The sequence below is a fragment of the Psittacula echo genome (genome assembly GCF_963264785.1).
Source record: "Psittacula echo genome assembly, chromosome: 3".
NCBI lineage: Eukaryota > Metazoa > Chordata > Aves > Psittaciformes > Psittacidae > Psittacula > Psittacula echo.
Genome location: NC_137736.1, coordinates 46,625,235 through 46,652,820, shown reverse-complemented (window position 1 = coordinate 46,652,820; position 27,586 = coordinate 46,625,235). Strand labels below are relative to the sequence as shown.

Below are 27,586 nucleotides of genomic sequence, written 5' to 3'. Positions count from 1 at the left end.
CACATTCGTAAAAAACCCACAGGGGGAGTAAAGAGCGACAGAGAAAATCAGTTTCAGTATTTACAGGCAACAGTGAGGTAGCCCTCTCAGCAGTGCTCTCTTCACTGAGATGATTTTATAAGTTACAGTCTTAATTTTCTTTTATTTCTCTTGTAAGTAGCTCCCATGTGAGCAATCCATTCATGTTCTTCTTCATATTATCTCCTACATGATTTCTTTCATACTTTCAAAGCTTTATTATTATCCTATATATTTCTTTCTTGTTTAGGCAATGTTTGTTTTAATGAGGCTTAAAATATGCACTGTTCTAAAACATATTTTATTGTCACATATTCAGGTCAAGCTTTAACAGCCGCTTCTGGTAAGTAATTTCTCTAATAATTAACTTTACCTACTATTTGATACATAAATCAAGAGTAGGAGAAATGGGTATTTTAAAACTTTGCTTATAGTTCCCTAAAACAGACATGTAGTATTATTTGTGGAGACATCCTGAAATATTCTGACCCTCTACTTTTGAATAATATTTTGTCAGCACTTCACTTTACATCAGCATGAAAGAGCTTAAAACTTCTGTTTTAAGACAAGGAAAAAACCTTCTATTTTGCTTTATACATACCATTTCCATTTGCATGCACTGCATAATCATTATTCATTAGGAGTGTTGTAGAGTTAGTGGAGTTGCTGTTTGACTGTAAGGAATTGGAAGAACTGGATACTCCTTGATTTACAGTCTGCTTCTTTAAACCATTAGTAGCAGTTCTACTCCAGTCTACAACAGATACATGTTACAAAAAATAGCACAACTCATACAAGCAATATAAAAAAAGATAGTTAATAATGTAACTGAATTAAAATAAAAATAAAGTTTTTCCCACTCTCCTCACAGTATTCTAGACAGAATAATATTGTAAGAATTTTATGATTCTTGATGTTTAGAATTATTTAAATCTAGTTCCCTTTTCTCTTGTCCCTTTTTTAATACAAGCAGCCAACTGTAACGGTTTTATGACTGCAGACCAGATCAGAAGAATAACTAAAGTACAGTTGTCTCTCTAAGTTAAAGTGTATAAAAAGTATACAGCTTTATGGAGAAGTCAACTACTGAATAACAAAATAGCATAAAATCATTTACAGTTTTTTTGGTTTAAACTATGTGGCAGTCACTGGTAGAACTACAGCTGACTCAGAAGCTGCAACAAATTTCATCTGTTCTAACCGATCAAGTCTTCTGCAAAGCCATGTGTTTATAGTACAGTGGAAGAGATCAGCTGCAGTTAACAGGTTAATGCAACAGCATCTAAGAACTGCATCAGCCACCACTTTTAAAGAGTATAATTTTGGAGGTTTAGTATACCTTGGATAATAAATTAGAACTGCAACTGCAGTAACATGATTCTTTTTTTTTTTTAAGAAAAGTATTACAAGATATTAGGAACTTAACAGAGTGTAAGCATTCAGAAGTATTCATATTTACCAGAGTTTTCAGCCAGTCTGAATTTCCCACAACAGAGGTATCTTCTCCATTGTTTACGGACATTCTCCTTCGTTACACAATAGAAGATAAAAATGAAGAACCCTACAAAACAATAACATTAGAGAATGTTGCAAAATTTACTTTTACTACTTCTTAGTGAACAATGTTTTGGTTTTCTTTCATTGCTTTTAAATTTGTAATCAAAAGTAATGACACCTTTCTTTGGTGAGAAAGTTTACAGCTCTCAAAACTGAAGAGTACTTTTTCATTAAATAGATGAGAGGAATCATACACACAAATGCAGGAACAACAAATGTAACCAAATCCACAAAGTGCATAAAGTTTCCTACTGTCAAATAAGAAGGAAAAAATTCTGTGGATCCTGAAATTTACTTAACTGTTTTGGAAAAAAATTCTAAGCAATGTCAAGAAGAGGGTACACTATGACACTGTCAGGCTATGCAGCTGTTAGCCTATGGTGTGACACTGCCCCATCTTTTATTAGCAGTTAACCTGTTATCACAAAGTGTGGCAGAACCAGTAACTAAAAAGAAAACAACTCATATCTAAAATAATTAGTACCCTCATTGCCAGAAATTCAAAGCCAAATATTTTCTAGAAGGGATGGGGCTCATCCCCGTCTCTTGCTATCCCTGTCTCTTGCCAGTGCCACATTACAGACTTGTCTGCTTCTCATTCACTTCTATATGATACAAGGTGGATCCTAACCTTCTCTGATAAAAATTCCATTGTCATCTTTGCCCTGCAAGGAAAAGTGGCACTCGGTCTTTGCATAATTTTTCAGCTGCAATGTGTCCCTGAGAACATATGTGTTAAGTTTACAATTAATAGAAGAAAACATGAAGAAAAGCTAAATGATCAGACTGCTGCTACAGACATGTATGTTATATTTACTGGCTTTTAAGACTAGTTAAGTGTGTAAAATCCCACTAGAAGAGATTATTTACGTCATCCTTTGCTTCAGTAGCTTTCCCAACTTTGGCTTTTGGGATGAATTTTTGACTAATTAAGTGTGGCTCTATAAAGATGGTTCTACACCATTTTCAAATATAGTTTTGAAACACTGGCATTAGCTCAATTAAAGTCAATACAATTTATGTACCCTTATTATTTCTAATACAAAAATTTGCCCAGCACCTAACTTAAAACTGGGTAGAAGGGCAACTTAACTTCACACAGGGAATTACTCTGACCACATAGAATCTAGTCTTGTGTTAGTTCAACACAATCCCATGAGAGACCTGAGAAGATGTGGGTTCAACCCCTCAAGTTACCAAAGAGGTACTCAAAAGAACTGCAATGTTCTTTGTTCTAGTCTCTCTGGGAAATCACCCAGCCAGTCATCTAAAGTGCCATTTAAGCAGAAGTTTGAATCCAAACTTCGGTAGGGCAATTCAGGTATACTTGGGTAACTGCAAGCACCTATGGTACCTTCTGTTTATATGAAAGCTTTTGCAGACTTTGAAACTCTATGCCAAATATCATCCTGGCCTTTGCAAAGCTGCGTGCCTTCATATCTACTTCTCTATGTTCTTATGTACTAAAGGCCATGCTTAACAGTTAGACCACTAACATTTAGATGTTGCAGGCTTGCCTGTCTGCATGGTCCTTTGTTGAATGTCACACCTCAATCCTATGCCTTAGGGGTAAGTGGAGAAATGATACAGTTTTCACTACATTAATTGCATTACTATGTGAACATTTACAGCAACTATTTGCAATTGATCTGTTGACCAGAGAAATACAGTCACTTCCACTGGATTCCGGTTTGCATACATTTTTAAAATTATAATATTTATAAATACGTTATACCTATAAATAGTAGCTAGCTTTCCTGTACCTTTCTGTAACATAACCGTAATTTAAGATTACAATAAAGCAGTATCATCTCTAATTTAATTAACATGTTAAAGGATGCATCAAAATTACTCAAAGCTAAATCAAGAAAATGCCATTTCCAAATGCTTTATTCATTATATTGTACGCAATGAGCTGTCACATGAAGGATAAACTTACCCTGCAAAGTGTTGAAAATGGTAAAGAGGTAAGTAAATACATCATTTACTGTGAAGAAGGCAAATCCCCAAGTAATTCCCAACAGGAACGTGAGGCCAGCAACACTCTTAAGGTCTTGAATACTGGTTTTTCTTTGAGCACCAAGTTGTTTTTTCTTTTTGATACGACAGAGCTGGATCAGCACAACAATGAACATGCTGATATTGATCAGGAATATCACACAAAAGTATCCCACAGCAGTAATATAGAAGACAATTCTGTTTTTAATCCAGCAGCTAGAACACAAGAGCAGTCTGTCAATCATTATCAGATACCAAAATGCAGTAAAATGAACATGAGATAAAGGTGTAGTTTGTTGCAATGCAAACTATTATGCCTCTTTAGTAGGAAGTACTTTTTTGGCCAAAAGGTAAGAACTTTCATATAAGCCATAATCACAAAACACATGATGTACTGTAGAGCTATATAATTTCAAAACTCTCCCATTGTTTCCTTCCCTTCCCAATCTTTAAAGAAAAGCCATTTTGTAGGAAGTCTCTCCCACCCATCCCCCCAAAAAGCACCCCCCTTTAACTCACAATTCATCAGGTCTGTTTATTGAAACTTTTCCAGTGGTTATAAGTCCATAGTTATCTGGTGACACTGCCAACACGATGGACACAACTACTGCTGGTAACCCTTAAAGATTATGAGATTATAAAAGTAAAATTCATGAGAAAGACAGTAGTATGAGCACATGAAATGATTCTATTTTTCTGTGAAATGTACAATTTGTTTCTGAAATTTGTCTGTTGAATTCTGTTGACTACTAGCTGTCTGAAGGATCTAAAACCTGCAACATTCAAACTGTTCAGGAGCATAACTTGCAAAGAAACGAGCTGTTCTCCACAGTTAGCTCCAAACCTTTCTGAATAAGGCAGCAAATACCATCACTCAATAAACTGATTTGATACCTGATCTTCTTTCTTACATCTGCTTTAATAAAACAATTCTATTGATTTTAGTCCCTTCGCTCATGTTTACTCAAGTGGCCAAAGAGGATAATCAGGTCTAGAATCTTTTTACCCAGTTAGATCTTCTCTGCTGGCTTTTTGTTAGCAACAGTGCTATCCCAGAAATCGAATATATATATACACATTATCTTCAAGACAGAACTGAAGCCATCTATCTGGTAAATGGAAACGGAAGCATGCACGTTCAAAATTGGTTCTATTGTACTTGCACAAGGAAAATTCATTATCAATTTACATCGCAGCAGCCTCAGTTCTGCAGTTAGGAAGGAGTTTCCTACCTCAGAAAGGTGGAATGTATAGAATCAGATTTACTGATAATAAATACCTGGTCATTGCAAGGTTGTAACACTTACTGACTGCTTCATTTTCATTTCTAACCTGTGTCACATTCACTGAAATACTTACTAAGAGAAAAGGAAAAATAAAACCTACATACCCCAACCAACGACACAAAATTTAAGAATGTATTTCCGCACGTAGGTGTTAAAGACTTTCACAAGGGCCAGATACATGTGGAAAGCTTCTAGGCCCATCCAGGTGAAGGAAACCAAGAGGAAATAGTGAAGAAATACAGCAACTGCAATGCACAGGCCTCGTGTATCATACAGTGCAATCCATGAGTCAAGGAGGAAAACTAAGTTGAGTAGAAGTAATGCAGCACAGAGCTGAATAAGGATTTTGGAGGGGTAGTCTCTCCGGATTTTCCTAAAAAAGGCAAATTAGTGAGATGACATCAATTGTCCATGGATTTCTGGCTTACTTCCTCTCTTGTAGTCCTTAGTGCACAAATACCAAGGAAAAAAACCCATATTTTCATTCATATATAATGCTTCATATGAAGTTTCTTATAATAAGGCTACGTAAATACAACTATTAACCTGAATTCTTCGAGTTTAGTACCATGGTTTTTTTGTTTTACACTGTATATTGGACTTCTTGTTACAGTTCTTCCAAAAATGAAAATGTGACTATTCTTTATTGCTGAGCTGGATTAGGCTTTTGACTGGGCTTCTAAAACCTTGACAGAGACAAGCAAGTCCTTGATGAGAGGATACTGAGCGAGTAAACACGTGCTGAGTAACTCTGAGGATGGTTTCCGAAACGTAGGATGGAGGATTCAATAGTTAAGGCTTAAATGTAAGAGAAAAGTTCTAAAACCAACAAAGAATACAAACACATTTAAAAATTCTATCATTCTGCTCTGTTCTATATACGTTGTGTTTTAAACACATACCTTCACCCTTCTATTATGATAATCCACTATAAGATATTTAAGAGTGCTATTTCTTCACTTCTGACTGTATAAAGCCTCATGATTAATTCACTTGTGCACAACATTAACATTCCTGAAGACTGAATCAACACCTTCCTGCTAAACTGGACAAATTCATGTATTATTAGCTGAGATAGAATCCATATGATTGGAAAGGACTTTGGAGTGAAGACTACAAGCAATCATAATTGAAGAATAATGGGAGCTCAGTTGAACAGGTACTTACTCAAAGGCTATGTAGGTCACAAGAGTAATAGAAAGAAAAATTGCAGAGAGGCCACAGCCTATATAGGATATAAAAGTCAGCACCAATTCTTGTGTGGGATTCAAAGGAGTATTTCCATACAAGTTCTAAAATGGAAACAGAAGTTAATTTCAGATAAAATGTTTATTAAATGGAAAAAGATCAAAACCCCCCAAAATACACCTTTTCCTCTGCGGTTAAATACCAAAGAAAACAGTTCTTTCCATCATGAATGTTTCCTAAAACCCAGAAAAGCCAATCTAGTCCTGCAAGGAGTGGGGAGTTGGACTCAATGATCCTTACGGGTCCCTTATAACTTGAAAATATTGTATGATTTTAATTGTGAAATCCCATTTGATTAAAAACCTGTTTTAAATTTGATTTATCCTAATTTTTTATTTCCTACAGTATAAACAACTGCCTAAATTTAAAAGCTGCAGTTTAATAAGCACTTAAGGTATTTTTTACTACAGCGGAACTCATGGGCCACCATTCAAAGGCAGCTTAAGCACGTGACTAAACGAATGGCCATATGTACTAACACTGAAGTAAATAAATCTGAGTAGTATTTCATAGGTGGTATGTGTTTACTGAAAACTCATTTGCTTAAGATAACACATGCTTAAGTATGTTCTCGGATCAGGGTAATTTTTAATATAATTTATTAAAATAATTTTAAAAATAATTACCATCAAAACTGCAAAGCTTGTGAGGTGGTTGCATGAACAGACTGTTTCATTTACTCTACTTTCTTTAACTATGCAACCTTCATATGACCAGCCTCCATGTCCACCTGTGAAAGAAAACAGCTTTGTTATTCATAAAAACTTCTACTTAGATTAACATGAGTGATAGGCTGAGAAAGTTGGGGCTGTTCAGCCTGGAGAAGAGAAGAGTGTGTGGAGACCTCATAGCAGCCTTCCAGTATCTGAAGGGGGCCTATAAGGATGCTAGGGAGGGACTCTTCATTAGGGACTGTAGTGTCAGGACAAGGGGTAATGGGTCCAAACTTAAACAGCGGAAGTTTAGGTTAGATATAAGGGAGAAATTCTTTCCTGTGAGGGTGGTGAGGCACTGGAATGGGTTTCCCAAGGAAGCTGTGAATGCTGCATCCCTGGCAGTGTTCAAGGCCAGGCTGGAAAGAGCCTTGGGTGATATGGTTTAGTGTGAGGTATCTCTGCCCATGGCAGGGGGGTTGGAACTTGATGATGATCTTAAGTTCCTTTCCAACCCTAACTATTCTATGATTCTATAACATAGCTAAACCAGCATGATATCTTAGGCTATTATCAGGTACTTACCATTTTTATTAAAGTCCCAAAAAACACATCTAACTGTTGAATTATCCTGTTCAGGAGGTAAAAAAAAAAAAAAAAAAAAGAAGATTTTACTAAACTATGAGTTTAAGATCAAGTAACTTATTAATTATCTACAAAATGCAGGCAAGAATAAATACAGTATATAGCACAAAGAATGGATTAATATTGCAATATGCTTGTGAAAATATGCTTAACAAATTTGAAGTCAGCATATAGGAGCTAGCTCTCATGTTTATGCTAAGATTCTGTTCCTGGTAGAACATTATGAATGAATGCCCTTTCATTGCCTTCCCACACTATACAAATTCTTGGGATTTCTCATCCTTGGTGATTTTGAAAGTATTGAGAACATGATCACAAAGACAAGGAAAAACTTTTTCATTTGCAAACATTTGATCTCTTTAGACTACCATGATGTTAAAGGTTTATAAGTGGATTTCCCCTACACGCATGCAAATCCTAAAAATAGTAGCAATAATGCACTGTACTGCTATGAATACTAATACTTCTACAGTTACATCTCAAAACAGAATAAAGTATCAAGACAAGTAAAGACCACACTACATTTTAAGATATGGGATAGAAGATTTTAATCTTTGTTGCTTATTTAGGAAAGAGATGCTGTAGATGAGCCCAAATACTTGCAGGTAACACAGTCCTGTGTTCCAGTTTAAGGAACAACATTTCCCCTCAGAAAAAACACTTGTGTTGCTGTCTGGCCATGACGCACCTACAAATGTCATGATTGCAGCATCTGCGTAGCAACACCCAGTCAGGTTTTCATCTAAAAGGTTTTATTCTTTGAAGAATAAGATAGAAGAGCAAGCAGAAAAGATAAAAACATAAAAACTGGATGGATAAGTTATAGAGTGACATTATCTGAAACCACTGGAGAAAAAAAATTTATACCAGTGATAAATAAACAAAGATGAGTGATTTGGAAAGTCCAAACAGAGATGAAAAGCCCACACTAGTAAAGCAGAACCAACAGATCTGTATTCTTAATACAGTGTTTTGTCTACAACAATTCTAATGGAGGCAACAAAGTTGTATGTCAAAATGTAGATCATACCTGATTAGGTTTGATATTCTGTAATGCGACAGTAACATTTGCCTTTAAGTTGCTAATTGTAAGGTTAGAAACACTCGATGATATAACACTGCTGATTAAAGATGCATTCTTCAAGGACAGATCCTGGAACAACAAAAAAGAACAAGATCTAAAAATCATAAATGAAACAATACTATAGTATAGCACCTACAAGCTTAGTTATTATCCAGAGTGAGCACTGGGCAAAACCAACTACATTTTAAATCAGGAAGCTCAGTAATATGCTTTGTGGTAGTAACGTCCATTCACATTTTGTTTTGCTCTAGGCTTGAGTTTAAAACCCTTATGAATAGAGGATCAAAAAGATACCTGGAACACAGTGGTCTTTTTAAAGAGGTTGAATATAATTCTAGAAGCCAAGTTCAACTCATCATGGGGTAAACTGGTCAGCAATGATGAAGGAAGTGTAATTGATCCGAGATTATTTACATCATTAATTGCATTACTGCCTAGAGAAATCTGAAAAATAAATGCAAAAATTATGCTTCATTTCCATCACTAACTAAAAACAAATTATGACTTACTTTCAGTTCAGAACTTTGAAATGCGTATCTCTTTTATCATTGTCAGGAACTCACTACTGCTGTCTCATTGCTCTCCTGCTCCAATGAATAAATAGCATCTGCAGGCTTGAAAAGGATGCAACTCATTTCAGGTCTGCCTACCACTGAAAATACTCTGGCTTTACCCCATTTGCTTACAGGAAGAGAATACATTGCTGTGATGGATAATATTGATTTGAAAAAGGTGGAAAGCAACAACCTAGGTAAGTCTATGTAACTGTGAAAGGAGATTAACATTTTAAGCCTGCAAGGCAAAGAATTTTATATATACCCCATATGAAGTATGTCAGAATTCAGAAAAACTTTAAATAGCTATTATTTGTCAACAGGTTTTTAAATATAGTAGGTTAAGCAGAATCTAAGAACATAAATCCTAACTTTATAATCATCTGGCAAAAATAACAAAAATAAACTGGATAATCTACAATTCAGATATCTCAAAAGCTCACTGGCAAAATATTATCAGAAAAAGATCTGAACTTTCATCCAGTTTTCTGTGCTGTACTTACAGGACAGAGAGCTTTGTTTAGTACAAAGTCTCTAACATTTTCTTGTTGTACATTAGTCGCTTTACATACAAATATCATCATTTCAGACTTCCTGAGAGATGTGCAACATCAGCAAAACCAAATAAATCAGTTATCTGTGTATTCAAGCAATGGCTGTAATAAAAATACCAGTGTATGCTCCTCACAGTGCCTTAACAATGTGGTTTAACTCTTCTGTTCTTAATTCTTCTGTTCTTCTGTTCAGTAAACTTTTTTGATCATGCACTCCTTAAAAATTTTTTAGGCATGTGCCCCAAAATGTATCTATCCATTTATAAGTTATATGCATGCACTACTCTACTGATTAAGCATATTATAAAACATACACAAAAATAGAAATTGAAAAAGGATGATATGAAAATTAAACATTCTTTAAAAATATATAATTTTTATTTATTAATCATATAAAAATATTTACTTCCTGCATCCCAATGGATTGTCGTGTGCACAACCAGGGGTACTCACACCCCATTTTGGAGATCACTGGTTTAGACAGCCACCAAAGAAATCCTGAATCAATTCCACAAAAGCATTCCCGTTGCTGTGGTTCGAACTAAGTAATACTTGTTGAAAAGTCTCTGCATTTCATTGCCAGTGCCAGTTTTCCAAAAAATCATTAGCAAATATCTGTTTTTCAGCACTATCACCTCCAGTCACCTCAGATTCATGCAGCACATATTGCAAAGAATATATCAAAGAACTCAAATGTTATCATACCATTTTCAGTGTCACAGAACAGTTCCAGCACTACTTATGGCTCATGCTACATTAAGCTACTTCCTTCTCTTAGGGACAGGATGTGTCAAAATCTATTCAGAACTTTCCATCTCTCCTTGCTTAAGCCTCCAAGACTGGTATTGTCCAAATTATTATTTCCTCAAGCAGGAGGGAGATTTTGAGACAAAGTGGATCCAAACTTTCTAAGCACTTCTTGGCAAGACCAACTAGTCATGAGTGACAAATGTACGAATGTCATTATGCAAGCAATGTAATAGTTCTTTCCTGGAACACTCTGCAATTAATCTCCCTCTAACAGATGAAGCCATCTGGTAACACTCTGACAAATTTCAGCACTGTCAGGTGGGTGATGAAGTGACTCATGATTCAGGGTTTCTGAGGCAAAATTATTCTGCCAAGCACTCTGTCCATTCCAGTGTTCTGGCTGTACCTCTCCATCAGCTTATTAGTCAAATGCTGGTCTTTTACTTATTTACACAATAGAATATGAAAGGAAAACTATGGAGGGCTTCAAAACCGAAGTATTTTTTCTTTGAAACTAACATAGGACCATAGAATCATAGAATAGTTAGGGTTGAAAAGGACCTTAAGATCATCTAGTTCCAACCCCCCTGCCATGGGCAGGGACACCCCACACTAAACCATGCCACCCAAGGCCTCATCCAACCTGGCCTTGAACACCGCCAGGGATGGAGCATTCACAACTTCCCTGGGCAACCCATTCCAGTGCCTCACCACCCTAACAGTAAATGAATTAAAGATCCTGAAATTATGATGTAAACACAGAACAAACTCACGTTACATATAAATATAAAACCATAAATACTTTAAAATAAATGTTTGAGAATTTGTAAGCATTTAAAATTATCAGTGTTTAACCTGGAGATCAGCTGAGTCCAGGACAGCAAAAGACATCTGGTTGGAGCGGATGCTGGTGGTTTTGACAACTGCCAGAGCCAAGGAAGGGGAGGCAAAATCAGCAGATGTTCCTGAGAAGTTCAGCTTTAAGCCAATATAATCCACCAGTTTTATAATTCTGTTAAGAAAAGAGATACTTAGTATCACCAAGTACATACACCCAAAATTCTCAGGCAAGATGTAGCTTTGGAGCAGCAATTGAATCATAGTGTAAAATACATCTGACTCTGCCCACTTATATGGTATTAACACAAAAAATTATACTGTTTTCCACGGTATTATATTATATCATATTATACTATAATCCTATTCTATTCTATCTGGTAACACTAGAATGATACTCCTTCCATTTTGAACAAGAAACATTGTTTCGCATTATGATTATTAAAAAATTAATATTGCTAACACCCATTTATTAAGACAGTCAATACAACACACATTTATCTATTGCCACAATGACCTACCTGTTAGATATTCGGGGTGGTAATGGTTCAGAAGCAGTCAGGACTTCGCTAACCTCACTAACCATCCTTTCTACATCTTTTGGCTCTACTTTTCCAGCTGCTAAATCATTTTCTATTTTGGACACAATTTGCTCAGCTGTGGTGATATTAATGGTGGTATATACAGAAGTTGTGTATGTGGTAGCTGATAGTGTCTTTCCTGTGACAAAAGAAAAGTTGTGCATTTATTTAAACATTACATTCAACAAATTAAGTAATGTTTGAGAAGCAGAAAAAATATATAGTTCTCTTGACCAACAAATCTTATCACAACTTGAAAGGTCTCTCAATATGTTATGTAAAACAGGATCCCCTTTTCTCACTATGAACTACTTTGCAGATAGCAATACCTCAAATCTTATGAAAACATAAAGCAAGGTTTCAAATGGCCAGCATTAATTCAACTTTTTATTGATTACAAAGTTCCTGACATCAAACCATTAGTGATGTTAAATAGTTTATTATTCTGGATTTTTAGCTATTGGATTCCTGAAAGTAGAATAAAATCAAGGCAAGATCAGCAATTTAAAAAGAAACTTGTAAAGATGTGTACAATCTTCATAGGAAAATACATAGCCACTAAGAATATTCCTACTCAGTAACAAAATTTTAAGAATGATCCAACATTGATTTGTAATATCTTAAATACTAGCTTATTAAAAAAATTAGCTACCTGGCTCAGTGACTTAATATTTTCTACAAAAAGTACCTGTTGGGAACTTACCACAGTACCTGTTTATCACAGTTACAAACCAATTTGTGGAGTGAGGTATCACTCATCATGGCCAAAGATATCTGAATGCATTTTAAAATAGGTATACACCTCACGAGAGTTGTCTCAGGTTTTTCACAGTAACCGGAAGGTCACAGATTGGGTATATAATCTTGTTTAATAAAATTTAAAAGCAAATTCAATACATAGCATTCAAATTAAATAAAAAAAAATCATTTTACTTGTCATATTTACCTGTGCTCCCTTTAGGCAGGCTGCCATGGCTATCAGCAGTAGAATGATGATGAGAAGCTGAGGCAGCATGGTTGATAGGACTAACAGTAGGGGTCAAAGTTATTGTGAAAGGAGTAAGGGGAAGAATAGGTGCTGTAGTAATGTTTTTGTAACTAGGACTAGGTTGGGTTGAATCTGTAGCAGGAAGTTGGATTTTTGCAACAGATTTGGTGGTAGCCTCAACAGGGGAAACTGTTACTGAAGGTTTGGGGGGAAGCTCAGAAGAGGATACTGCAGAATGTCTAGTGAAACCTACAGAAGGAGAAATTATTGTAATAGGCTTGCTAAGATACACACTGTCAGATTTAACTGAGAAAGCAGCATTAGTGACAGATTTTGCTGCAGGTGTGGAAATAGTGACAGATTTATTAGAAGCTATGGAAGGAAAAGTTTGCATGGTAGGCTGGGCAGGAAACTCAGAAGAAAGTGTAGTGGTAACACTGGTGGAAGACACAGAAGTTTCAGTAGTGGATGTGGTAGAAGCTTCAGAGAGAGTATTTGTAGTGAGAGATGTGGAAAGAGTTCCAGAAGACATTTCTGTGAACGGTGGGATCAGTGGTCTACTTGTAGGGCTTTGTTTGGTGGAAAGCATAGTGGAGGAAATAAGAGTACTGGATTTGGGGGAAGTCTTTTTAGGGAGAGAAGGGAAATGGGGGAAAGGAACCCATATAGAATGAGATGGCACTTTTATAGTACTGCAAAAAAAAAAGAAAAAAAAAAGAAGGCACAGAAATGCAGGTTAAATTTAACACTGTTTATATTTTAAAGAAAATAAGTTATCATACAGGAATATATATAAAAGATATGGACATAATAGCAATAATGCATATTTTCAAAGCAATTAGATTGGGTGTTTCATGATCTAGTAACAAATATGAATTCTGTGACGCTTTGAGAGTTCTTGCATTCTATTTTGCTCTATTTGTTAACTAGCAAGCCCATAAATACTACTGCTGCCTTTGCTGCTTGTTCTGGAGGCGACCTGATGCTGAACACAAAAGCTATCTGCATCAAAACCAAACAAACAGAAGGGAAGGGAAGGGAAGAGGGAAGAATGGGAAGGGAGCTATCTAGGAAAAAGCTTGTCAGTTTGTTCTTGTGGAGTCCTTCCTGGCTATTACACTGCACCATGGAAGTTGACTCTATTAATGCACTGGGAAATCTAGGAAATAAGCAAGTCAGATTTTGTATTTATACTTACTACATTTGTAATTCTTCAGCAGTCAAGGAACAATACTTCAGGGATGAACAGCAGCACTGGTCTGGGATGACAAAGAAGCATTAACCAAGTTTATCCTGAAGCATAAAAATTGCTAATTGCTAAATAATAAGTAGGATAGTCAAATAAGCATGTGATTTATTATGCAATTATGCAATCGCTAAATTATGCAATTTACACAATAGTGTAAATTGCGTAATTGCTTTTGATTTTTTTTTTCTGAAATGGCATTTACAAAACAGATCTTGACCAGTCAGAATACTGAAATACCCCCAGATTTTTGCTCAAGGCCTGACAAGTACAGATTTCTTTTTTTGTTAATGTAAACAAACAAAAATGCAACACTACATCTTTTGAAAGGAATGGTATGAGTCACCACTTCATACTATCACAATATTACTAAGAAATCTTGGTGACCTTATAAACTTTTCAATATAGATCACCATTTCAGTAACACATTTATGTCCTCGAGTAATTTTACACATAATTCTTTCAAATTTTGCTTTATTGATGTGGTCAGAAATTTTATACTGAAGTTTTTTTAAACACATTTCTCTCTTCCCCCTCCCAACCCCAAAATCAGACGGCTGCATTTTTTGATGTACTTCTATTGTTCAGCAAAAAAATATTTTTATCTAAAAATATGCAACAATCTTTTCCTTCAGCTTCTTGAAGGTCACATGTAAAGATAGAAAATTTAATTTGAAAGGCTCACTGTGATAAGACTGTGTTTAAAGCATAACTTACCAAGTCGGCTTATTTCTGCTTTGTCTGTTAAACTGCTTGTATTCTCTCTCTCAGCCAGCTTCATTATGAAATTGCAGTATATACTATGATGAGAAGAAAACCCTTTAGACTCAAGAAACAGATCTGTCTCATCTTTATGACGCATAAAACTAACATAAAATACTAACTGAAAGCACATTAGCACAAATGCTAAGTGTGAAAGCACATTTCTCCTAGGCTTTTTCAGATTTGGGGATATTTTTAATGCACATAAAACACTATGCCATGCTACAGATAAGAGTAATACATCAGTTTGAGGCAGCTTCTTTTCTGCCTTCTCTACAGACACTGTTGATTCTTAAATGAGGTCCTCCCTAATTAATATTAGCCATTAAAGAGTTGATTTGTAAAGATAATAACATCTCCACTGTTACTGTAAAAAAGAGTTTCTAGGTATCATAGGTGGCTATTGTCAGTGTATATTAAATCTCCATCGCCTAGGGAAAGTCAGTATTTTCTCACTTGACTTTAGAGAGAACCTAAAGACCCATTTAGCATGTAACTACATATTTACAATTATGGTTCAATGACCTGAAACCCTAACTAAACTTCCATCTTTTTTCAGCTAACAAGAATGAGAAGAGTACTCTATACTGCCAGTATATGATATGAAAGTGTGATCTGACTTACTGCCTATAACTGTCTCAGTGGTTTGGACTTTTCTTTCATCCTAACACAGGAAGATAAACCCCAAATTCTTGAATTTGGGGAAATGAAGTTCCACATTTTGTTTTAGAATATAGTGTTTGCAAGCTGATCAGTTTAAAGGCCCAGCAATTTAGTGGTGAGTAGCAATTAAACTGACAGACATTATCTACATTTCAGAGTTTTCAGGATCACCTCTGTGGAGCAGCCTTGCCATTCTGATACCACATGGCTTCCAAACTGTGAACTGGTTACTGTCTCAGGCTCCCCCTACCCTGAGGATGGCTGGTTTCCCAAGCCAAAGAACAGCAACTTGGGATGTCTGAAGCAATTCCCTCACAAATATTGCATTGTCTTCACAAGCTCTGGAAGTTTGTGGTCCCAAATCCCATAGCTTTAGTGGTTAAGTTGCTACGTAAGTCAGCTAATATAGAGATGCAGAAGAAATACGGCAGGCAAATGAAAAGCAATATAGTTTGGTTAAAAAAAAATTAAAATCACTAATGCTAGAATAATGGGATGAGATTTCGTCAGCCTACACGTATTTCTCCAGTCTATTTATCAGATTTAACTTTGCTAGAAAGTTTTTTATTTCTGTTACACAGCCATTCATACTTGATATATTAGTATATGAGCTTGTATATTTATGAGCATTTAAAAGATTAAAAACAAACCTCTGATTTTCTGCACTGCATTCCATAATGGAGGACTGTAATGACAAGTGAAAATAGATTGTTTTGTCAGGATAAAATAGGATTGATAGTTAGATAATAAAGTTTTCCAAACTACAACAACAGTTAGTAATCTTACCTTACTTACTGCTTGCAAGGTTTTGTTGAACTCTGAAATTCTTTAAAATAAAAAAGTTACCATTATGGAGAATTTCTACTTACGTTTCTAAAAACAATTACAACAATATAATGAATAAAAGAAGCAATTACTGAGAAAAAAAAACCCACCGAAAGAAAGTAACAGTTGATTGGTGTTAGTTTGTTTTTTAAATCATGCCAGTTCCAGTATTGTAAGGCCACTTTTCAAAGGATTAAACATGTAGTAAGTTGCCTTTTAGTAGTCACTCCACAAAGTTTAAACCTCTGTCATCACGTATGTTAACACCAATCCACTTCTTTAAAAGTTATTCAAAAGAACAAAAGATAAGTCTTAATGTTGCCTTTTTGCAAACATTTTGAACAGAATTCTAAATTTATACTCAAAACCACAGAAACAGAATGAGTAAGATGTGCATTTCTTTTACAAAAAAGACCTGTTGGCCAATTACATGTTCTTGATTTTCAGGGCAAGTTTTGGAAATAGCAGTAAATATTCATTCATTCAAACTTCTCCGTATGAGGACTGTGAAAGAAGAAACTACACCAAAATAAAAAATATAGTTTTGGTTCCAAGAATACATATTAAAAACCATGCAGATATGAAAGTTCTCTTAGTAAATTTCCTATAAGATAGACTGAATCCCTGAAATTATACAAACCATTTCTTCATGAAGAGCAGAAGCCAGACTGGCATTCTCAACAATCCACATCTCATATTACCAGGTATTGCTACTACTACTACTATTAACATCATCATTATATAAACAACAAGGCGTTGAGGCCTTGTTGAGCCCCAGGGAAACTGAAGGACCTAAACCAAAATCAGCAAGCATACCATTTTTTTAAAACAAATTCCAGTGGTACATAAAATAAAACTATGACTTTTCTAATCAATATAAATTTTATGTTAAAAACCAGAAACTCATAACTCCTGAGGTTTTTCATTTATAAAGTGCAGAAATAATGCAGAGTCTGCTAACCACACAAACCACTTAATCTTTTTCAAATATAACAAAGATTTCAGTCCTTATTCAAAATTACTTGCCTCAATTCTTGCAGGGTAGGTGCTGGAACTGCAATTAATTTTGTAACTTGATTGTTGGTCATGTTATTAACCTATTAGAAACAAAAATTCAACAGCTAAGTAAAACCAGTAAATTTTATCCTTAAAAGAAACACATTTGTTTCACACAAGTCTGGAACTCCAAAGATAAGAAGCATATTTTCTCATGAATACATTTCAACAAATATTTACCATGACATTGTTGTCACAACTTATGGAAGGAATTGGCTCATCTAGGATAGTCTGAGTAACAGGATCTGTTTTGTGAAAGATACGGGCAAGAAGATAATTGACCTCACCGTATCTCATGTTGAAAAGAGTGGAATTTGGAATTTGGCTTAGTTTGCAACAAAGGCAGCTCAGACCAGGCACTGAACAAACTTTCTAAGTGCAGCAATGGGACAAGTTCCAAAATAGACATAAGTAATCAACAGTGTAGAATCCTGGGAATAAGAAGTCAAAAACTCAGGTGAAAGGCATGGTAGTAATGATCTAAATATGTATGATCTAACCTTAGGGCCAGGGAACACCGTAAGGCTTATCTAAATGCCCTTTTTAGATCTGCATTCTTACGTTCTTTTGGTGGCCACGACGCAAACAGTGAACACCCTGATGAAAACATCATCTAACATTACCTAAGAAATATTCTTCTAAAAAGTAGAAGAGTTTCAAGAGACAGTAAAACCATTTTTCTAATAGTGGTAGGCATAATGTTAATACATTGGGATGGTATCAGTAGGCATTATCACTACCAAAGCACAACATGATACAGAGGTGGCTTTTGCCAGGGGCCTACTCCTGCCCGAACTCAATGCTTCATGCACAGCTGTGCAGTAGCTCTCTGCGGTGATTTTGCTGACTACTCTCATGTTTGCAGAGTCTGGCATGTCAAATTCCAGACTGAGTGCAGGCAGGGTTGTGTAGAAGAAAGATACAAGGCCCTTCACAAGTTAATGTCTCCTTTTTTTCCTACCTTCAGTTTTCTATCTGTAACAACTAAATATTCTCATCCTCATAGTATTATCTCAATACTGAATAATCTATATCGTCCTTGCTTTGCATGATACTGTTCCTTTAAACCTCTGTTGTGTTGTTTAAGTGGACACACTTGTGTCACACAGGCCTATTGCAAAATTAATAACTGATCAGCCACATGCCAAAAAGCATAGAACGATACCCTATTTATGAGAGTCTCAAGATTAATTATTCCCAGGAAACAACCTAACTTAATTTATGCCCACACTGTTGCCATCCAGTGATGTTGCCTAAACGAATCTCCAAAGGAAGATCCTGTATGCCTGAATGTAAATTATTAATTAGGCAGTTCCTCTCTCCAGACTTTCAGGGCTTTCCCCTCCTTTCAGTGGCTACAGAGAATACAGGCCCTTACTGTATGAAGTTTACTTAGTTGACTAATAAAATTTAGCTGCAAAGCAACTGTTTAAGAGACAGCAGACCCATCCACTGAAAATATTACCTTGTACTGTAAACTATATTTGAAATAAAACAAAACTATACAAGCCATAACAAGAATCATATTAAGGTATCAGTATTTTAAGTGTAGACAAAAACCCATATTTTAACCTTCTGTACAAGAAAGTTTTAGCAGAGAGAACACTTACTATTTCTACTTTTAGTGATGTGTTACTTTCTTCACTTGCCTGAAGTTTTACCTTCCCCACATAGAACACTAAAACCAAAACCAAAAAAGAAAATCAACACTAAAACACATGATGTAAAATTACTTGAGAAATTAGAAATTCACTCTCTTGTATTACAATAGAAGGGAAATGAGTACTTACACTAGCTTTTTTGATCATTCACTATTTTTGCAATTGTTCTTCCATCTCTTCACTTACTATTCCCACAAATGAAATAGTCCAATAGCTTTCATTATTTTCTATATATTTAGTTTTGATGGTTGTCTCTAAATGCCTTCTAGTTCTCACCCTCTGAACAGAAAGAACCCATCGCACATTACTATTAATACAACTCCAACTCCCACAATAAGAATAAAATATGTGGGTAAAGGCAAAGTGATATTCTGAAAATTATTCCCTTGGGGACTAAAGAACTTTCAGGATAACATAATTCAAAGCATCATTCAACACTCCTTGAGAGCTGGGAAGTCCATTTTGGAGACAAAAAGGAACCTCTACGACACTTCCCTTCCTGCAGCCACACATTCAGTGAAGCCTATTGATAAAAGGCCCATACAGGAATGCATACATGACATCACCCAAATCATCTACGAGTTTATTCCATCAGTCAGCAGGGAAACTTGGGGTGAGGGCCAGTTACTTATTCTGCTTCTTTCTCTCCTTTAAAGTACTCTGCAAATGGCTACTTGGCAGAAGTAACTTCATTTTAAGTGTATCTCACAAAAGCCATTTATCAGTGTTTTGGAAGGCAGCAACATGTAGGAACAAAATCTTCTTTTAATATGTTTTTGTTAGCACACATATATGGAACATCAGGGCCCTTTCTTTTGTTTGTCTGTTCTGTCACATGACACTTTTAATACACACACAGGCTTTTACAATAATTCTCCTAAACACTATTTCAACTTCTATTCCTGATACAGTTAGGCTCAATGAGGCAGGCATTAGCATCCACCACAGCACAGTAGTTCCTTTTTTCCTCAGGTTTGCAATTCTTATTTGCAACTGTGTATCCTTTGCTAAGAAACCAAAGATAAAAAAATACAATAGACTAAAACATTACTTTAAAATATCCCCCCCCTTTTTTTTTAAGTTATACAAAATCTCTCTAAATTCATAAGAAATTTATTACAGAGATAGTCTGTACATAACAACTAAAAGTTAAAGTCAATGGTTTTTGTACCTGGTTTTTGTAAGAAAAATAGGAAATAGAAAACTACTAACCTGAAAAATTACAGACAGTTGTTACGTTGCATAAAATGGTTTCTCCTGCAATAGTTTTTTGGGGGACAAAAAAAATCTAGTGAGTAAAAAACTTGAATTTAAACCCAGTACTGACAAACATACATATTTACAATCATTTCAATGTTTTAAATGTAAAGGTCTTTACCTTTCAGAAATATTTCACATACTGTTTAGTCTTCACTTCTTTAGGATACTTACCATGACATTTTCCAAAACTTAGCATTCAGAGTAAAACATGCTGGCTTTGATTAATTAATTTTGAATCATTTTCTGTAACAGTTTCCACAGAAGGCCAATATGCAAATGATTGGTTGTGGGTTTGGTTTAGTTTGGTTTGGTTTTTAATTCAAATAAAACAGAAATCAGCGTATCATAAATAAACTCTTCAAATATCACCATATTCAATCACTAGGTAGTATGTTATCTGCCTCTGAGGATCCTACTATGGCTACTTATGGTAGAATGAAACTGTAACTGTTCTACCTGATAGAATTCAAAATGTGATAACAGCAAGCATGCATACTCTTACTAGTGGAACACGTTGTTCGTTAGTTACAGCAAGCTTTTGGCTGCTCCCATATTGTTAATACTACCTACACTGCAAAGAAGTAACATGGATCCCATATTAAGGGTACTGTAAACAGACAGTTCTGTTGTATAACTCAAAACATAGGACCAGAGAAATACTTGCATCTAAGACAAAACTCCTATGCTTGTTCATGAAAACAACATGTCAGCCCAACTTTCCTTACTTAAGCAGATAGATTGGCCTCCACTGACAGAAAAACAGGTGTTATTTTCTCTGCTGTTATCATTACCTATACCAAATGAAATGGAAATTTTTAACATTTTTTACTCTTTCTATGGTACAAGTATTTGCCTGTTATAGCTTGATGCTTCATCAATTTTATCACCATCAATAAACTACCATCAGAGCATACAGACTGTAAGCTGGTGGCAATACTCAAATTAATAGAAAACATTATTTTCAGACTAATAAATTTCCTTCCCTTTGGTGTTGGCAGTTGTCAGTGAAATAGTTATGAAAACTGTATCAGCACTTCTTTTTTTTTAAACGATCCTTAAAGAAATGTTAATAAATAACTGAATTTGTCATAATTGTCAACTACATAAAGAATAACACTTACAAAAACCCAACACAAAATCCAGGAGTGACACAAAAGTAAAAACTAACATCAGTCTTTTCTCTTTTCACAGCACCCACTGGTATGACACCAAGTCTTGCTTAGGATCTCTGCATGCCACCAAAATGCACAAAATAGCAATGTGGAGGATAAACAATCAAAAATCACTAGGACTTCCAGCCCTTAAAGATCAGAAGATAACATAACTGCAAACTTCCTGCAGGTCACATTCACACAGTTCAATTACACTAGACAGTATGGTTGCAAGCCAGTTTTTCTATCATTTGCATTAATTCAGTGCAAATACATTCTAATTGGTCTATCAGGCTCCTAACTGGATAATAAAAAATTAATTCAGTCTACTCCTATAGACTGGACCTGCCCTGAGAATATCACGACTGGATTCATTCTGCTTCAATCTACTAAAAGGCATAAGGATTTTTTTTTTTTTTTTTTAGCAAACATGGTCATAGAATCATAGAATCAAAGAATAGTCAGGGTTGGAAAGGACTTTTAAGATCATCTAGTTCCAACCCCCCTGCCATGGGCAGGGACACCTCACACTCAGGGACTAACGATTCCTGAACTCCTGTTTCTTACATCTCTGTGGTAATCTGCTGCTCTGACTTACAAAATGACCAGACTCTTCTGTATGTGGCCATCTAGGCAAGCACTGCAGAGTTAAACCTTCTACCAGACTGGAGATCAATATGACGTAAGGCAGACTGCTAATATGACACACCATCATAACAAGGAAGAAGATCCTATTAAAAATATTTGGGAGCATGCTTCCTAAACTCACACACACTAGAAGTTTGACAAGCATAAAAGAAGACAAGTGGGGATATATGAATCCTACCTGGTGTTACAGTGGAGTAATAATCAGTGACGTTAAGAGCTTCTGTTAAAAAAAAAAAAAAGTTTAAAAATTAAGTTTTCACATTTTAACTTAAAAATATGATATGAAATACATGTCACAAAAATAAGTTTCCTACTTTCCACTTTAGACTCTGTTTTTCCAGGAGAAATGGGAAATAAAAAGCACTGTTCAGAGTGAGATCCATCCAATTCAATGTCTATGTCCCCATATAAGCTAGTTACTCTAGGCTCCCTTTATTCAGTGGCAAAAGTGATGCTTCTAAGGTTGTGAATCACATTTAACCTATCCTACATGGGCATTTCAGCATAAGATGAATCATGTTCTACAAATGTGTCTTTCTATCCATCAGCTACAAACAGCAGGATGTCTAGCTCATATACAGACATGTAAGAATCTGTACGGACATGGGATGAGCATATTCCTTGTTTTCAAATACAAGCATCAGGAAAAAAAAGGGCCAGCAAGTTCTGAGTCTTTAATGACTGTATTTGGCAACTCATTGCAAGAACATATACAGAACCACAGAATCATAGAAGCATGAACATGTATTATGTCCCTTTAAGGAAAGGGGTGTACATTTCACTTTTTTTAAGACTTTAAATAGCATCAGAAAGTATAGAAAACATTCTCTATATAGATATAGCAAAAAACTACATACTTGCTAAACAGAAATATACCCAGTTTGGGCTTTGGTAATGTCCTGGGTTCAGCAGTAGCAGTCATTTTTCTCCTTCTTAGTAGCTGGTGCAGTGCTGTGGTTTTGACTTGCAGCCTGGGAACAGCGCTGATAACACTGATGTTTTTAGTTGTTGCTAAGTAATGTTTACTCTGACCAAGGCCTTTTCTGAGTCTCATGCTCTGCCAGGGAGGAGGGGAAGCCGGGAGACAGGACACCTGACCTAAACTAGCCAAAGAGGTATTCCATACCACAGCACGTCATGCCCAGTATATAAACTGGGGGCAGTTACCCGGAAGGGCTAGATCACTGCTCGGGTTGCGCTGGGTATTGGTAGGCGGGTAGTGACCGATTGAATACTCTCCCCTTATTATTTTCTTTATCACTATTATTATTATTATTGGTGGTAGCAGCAGTGGTTTGTGTTACACCTTAGTTACTGCACTGTTCTTATCTCAACCCATGGGAGTTACATTCTTTCCATTCTCCTCTCCATCCCTCCGGGAGCTGAGGGAGGAATAGGGGGAGTGAGCGAGCGGCTGCGTGGTTCAGGGTTGCCAGCTGGGCTTAAACCACAACAGTTCTTTTTGGTGCCCAACATGGGGCATGAAGGGTTGAGATAATGACAGATCTGACCAGAGTGTGTCTAATCATATTTGTGATAAGCATCTGCTGTTTCAGATTAATAGTCACTCGTCACAATGCTGATTTATTGGCTCTCAAAGTTGTTGCTCTTGATCTCAGAGTTTCAGCATGTTGTACCTTACTTACAGCTGGTATTTGCTGGTTGAGTGTTTATTAGCTGGGGACCTGGGCTAGGGTTATTGTTTTGCTGTAATTCATGGCAATGACTTGTAATGCAATAGACTCATTGATCATCAGTCTGGGCTGGTATGTGTTCCCAGTGTGGTCATCACCTCTATACTTTGGGAGGTATATAACATAAGCATTTAGCAATTATGCATCTTTTTTTCCCTCCTTGGGTGGTCCACCTGTGAAGGAGACATTCCCTCACACCCTCTGCTCCCCCATCAGACTATTTACAGTGGGAGTAGATTCTGGAAGATTTAAAGATCCTGAATATCCTTTCAATGCCCTTGAAAGCACCCTGCTCCTCTTGCTGGGAACCAGCTTGTTGCTGAATATGTTCTCTCTGTTTTGCCTACAGCATGACCTCCCTGAGAACGCCCGACCTTGTTCGATCATGGAAACTAAGCTGGGTCCGGCTCAAGTCTTGTCTAGGATTAGATGACGATATAGGAGGACCACCAAGAGATTTTCCCTGAGGATGGACAGACATGAGTGGCAGGGTGTGTGGGACAGTACGGGCAACTATTTGGTTCAGTGGATCCCTACAGTGCTTTGGAAGAGTTGGAGATGGAAGGCAGCTGTATGTAGTCCCCGATGACAAGTTGCAGAAACTGCTGAAGGAGAGGGTGAATCGAGTCAGTTTGCCGAGGTGAAAGCCATCCAGCTGGCCCTGGACATTGCTGAACGACAAAAGTGGCCAGTACTTTATCTCTATACTGACTCATGGATGGTGGCAAATGCCCTGTGGGGGTGGTTGCAGCAATGGAAGCAGAGCAACTGGCAACGCAGAGGTAAACCCATCTGGGCTGCTGCACTGTGGCAAGATATCGCTGCCCGGGTGCAGAACCTGGTGGTGAAGGTACGCCATGTAGACGCCCATGTACCCAAGAGTCGGGCCACTGAGGAACACCAGAACAACCAACAAGTGGATAAAACTGCTAAGATTGAAGTGGCTCAGATGGACTTAGATTGGCAACATAAGGGTGAATTATTTTTGGCCCAGCAGGCCCATGACACTTCAGGCCATCAGGGTAGAGATGCAACATACAGATGGGCTCATGATCGAGGGGTGGACTTAACAATGGACACTATTGCCCAGGTTATTCATGAGTGTGAAACGTGCTGCAATTAAGCAAGCCAAACGGTTAAAGCCTCTTTGGTACGGAGGACGATGGCTGAAGTACAAATATGGGGAGGCCTGGCAGATTGATTATATCACACTCCCACCAACCCGCCAAGGCAAGTGCCATGTGCTTACCATGGTGGAAGCAACCACCGGATGGCTGGAAACATACGCTGTGCCCCACATGACTGCCTGGAACACTATCCTGGGCCTTGAGAAACAGATTTTGTGGCAACACAGCACCCCAGAGAGAATTGAGTCAGACAGTGGGACTCATTTCTGGAACAGCCTTACAGACATTTGGGCCAAAAAGCATGGCATTGAGTGGGTATGTTACATCCCCTACCATGCACCAGCCTCTGGGAAAATCGAACGGTACAATGGGCTGTTAAAAACTACACTGAGAGCAATGGGTGGCGGGACTTTCAAGCATTGGGATACACACTTACCAAAGGCCACCTGGTTGGTCAGCACCAGAGGATCTGCCAACAGGGCTGGCCCAGCCCAGTCAAAATTTTCACATACTGTAGAAGGGGAAAAAGTTCCTGTGGTGCGCATAAAGAATTGGCTGGGGAAGACATCTGGGTTATTCCTGCTTCAGGTAAAGGCAAACCCACTCGTGGGATTGCTTTTGCTCAGGGACCCGGATATACTTGGTGAGTAATGTGGGAAGATGGTGAAGTACCTCAAGGGGATTTGATTTTAGGAGAAAACAGCCAATGAACTCAATCGTATGCTGTTGCCTGCTATGTAGCACTTTTATAGCCCACCAACTAGATGTCTTCAGGTCACCAGCGACTGGCCCTGACTTCCCTCCAATCATCATCCCAACAAAGAATGAACTTTGATGAAACCAGGTGAGTTCTGCGGTGTCATCAGCAGGCAACAATCCAACACTGCACACAACCTCTCCTGCTCTGAAAAGCTGTTACAAGAGATGGAGCCCAACATCACAGACTGGATGAACTCAGCAGCTTTATAGGGATTGGTCCATGCACTAAGTAATGATCTCTCTCTCTCTTTGTGTGTGTGTGGATGTGTATATATATATATATATATATGAGAGAAGAGTGATGGTTTATTGAAAAATGTGGGATCTGAGCATGACGAGAATGGAATGGAATAAGGGGTGGATACTGTCCTAGGTTCAGCAGTAGCAGTCATTTTTCTATAACATATATCTCCATTTTCTATAAGCAGTCATTTCCATAACCTGTGGGAGTTACATTCTTTCTATTCTCCTCCCCATCCCTCCGAGAGCTAGGGGAGGAATAGGAGGAGTGAGCGAGTGGCTGCATGGTTCTGGGTTGCCGGCTGGTCTTAAAACATGACAAGTAAGCAAAGTATTATTTTGAATACAAAAGAAAGCTCAGTGTCAGTTAAATGCTATTCAAAACCCTACCCATGCAGACTTAAAATACAGATTGCAGACAAAATTTTAAGATCATGTAAGAAAATAATTTGGACTGAACAAATCACAGTTATTAAAAAAATTCAGGTTTCATTAATGAAACAAACATCTTCCTTCAGACCTTACTCTCTTCATGCTATTTCTCACCTGCAGTTTGTGTAGTCTTCACTGAAGTCATATCTGAAGAAGAAAGATAACAGTAAAAACAATTAAAAAAACCCCACCAAAACCCAAATAGAATAAAAATCTACAAAATCTAAACAAAAAAAAATTATCTAAATCTAACTAAATCTAAATAACAAAGACATTAATAAAATCTTGCCTGATGGGTTAATAGGATACATGACATAAGTAAAAATAGAGGATTCTGGGGAAAAAAAAAAGATAAAAGATAAAATTTTATTAATATAATATTTTATTTCTATGATTTTTGGAGAAAAAAGATGCAAAACTTTGAATATAATCTTTCTCTAAGATCCATTTTAAAACCAATTGCATTGTTTGTTAAAAATGTTCCAATTATTTCAATACAAGTATTTGAAATAATGCTCACATTATTTAAAAAATCCGAGTAACTGAATACAAACAGCTTGTAATGGAGTTCCTTCAGAGAAGTTCCTTTTACTGATTTCATTCTTTTAGAAGATGCAGATGAATTTGGCATTCCCAATAGTGATAAGTTCTTAGCCCCAAGGGTCTTTTCCTGCACAAAGTCATGAGCAGAGATGACACACTGGGTCTGGCAAACTGTGTCTTATAAAAGCTAGTTTTTACAGTAACCATATATAAATAAAATAGAGTAAGAATGCAAATTTTTTTTTAGCTACATCAAAAGAATAAAAAGATCATTACATCAAGACAGTGAAAGAAAATTTAAATATTGCTTAGGAAGGATGTGCTTGGTAAGCATATTTTAGGTGCCAGGGCAGGAATACAAGGATGACTTTATATCACTCCAATATGACAACTTAGTGACTTTTTTAAAATGGGCCAGAGCAGCTTCGTAGCAGAAGAACACTATGCTTTCCAAACTTCTTTACTAAAAGCATTGCTATCATTAATAGGAGCAGTATCTTAAGTATAATAAATGAAAGTTGGTGACTCTGCATAAAGATAGCTGCATATCAATACAAAAAAGCAATGGACTTCATTACACGGAAAGGGAGCTTTTCTTTCTGATAATATATATAAGAATCATATATATTACCATAATAAATAAATATATAATACCATATAAACCATAATAAATAAATAAATAAATAATAAACCAAATAAGCATATTTGGTTCTTAAGTAACAATACTGAAGACAAATTATTTTCTAAGCCAACTAACAAGCAGCCA

The 27,586-nt window shown here is 36.5% G+C and overlaps 1 protein-coding gene across 1 annotated transcript in view; it reads right to left on the bottom strand.

The window, feature by feature from the left end:
- The window catches only part of ADGRG2 (adhesion G protein-coupled receptor G2), a 51,113-nt gene that overhangs the window by 3,253 nt on the left and 20,274 nt on the right, over positions 1–27,586 (bottom strand). The window contains exons 5-27 of the mRNA XM_080613130.1: positions 26,567–26,611; positions 26,392–26,424; positions 22,204–22,245; positions 20,179–20,223; positions 18,916–18,983; positions 17,276–17,346; positions 16,211–16,250; positions 16,075–16,109; positions 14,717–14,799; positions 13,952–14,012; positions 12,712–13,445; positions 11,706–11,904; positions 11,203–11,359; positions 8,784–8,933; positions 8,436–8,558; positions 7,346–7,391; positions 6,734–6,837; positions 6,027–6,151; positions 4,964–5,232; positions 4,093–4,192; positions 3,515–3,789; positions 1,478–1,579; positions 620–772 (exon numbers count right to left, since the gene is read on the bottom strand). Coding sequence (XP_080469256.1) covers positions 620–772; positions 1,478–1,579; positions 3,515–3,789; positions 4,093–4,192; positions 4,964–5,232; positions 6,027–6,151; positions 6,734–6,837; positions 7,346–7,391; positions 8,436–8,558; positions 8,784–8,933; positions 11,203–11,359; positions 11,706–11,904; positions 12,712–13,445; positions 13,952–14,012; positions 14,717–14,799; positions 16,075–16,109; positions 16,211–16,250; positions 17,276–17,346; positions 18,916–18,983; positions 20,179–20,223; positions 22,204–22,245; positions 26,392–26,424; positions 26,567–26,611 — 3,060 coding nt within the window. The remainder of the gene's footprint in view (positions 1–619; positions 773–1,477; positions 1,580–3,514; positions 3,790–4,092; positions 4,193–4,963; positions 5,233–6,026; positions 6,152–6,733; positions 6,838–7,345; positions 7,392–8,435; positions 8,559–8,783; positions 8,934–11,202; positions 11,360–11,705; positions 11,905–12,711; positions 13,446–13,951; positions 14,013–14,716; positions 14,800–16,074; positions 16,110–16,210; positions 16,251–17,275; positions 17,347–18,915; positions 18,984–20,178; positions 20,224–22,203; positions 22,246–26,391; positions 26,425–26,566; positions 26,612–27,586) is intronic.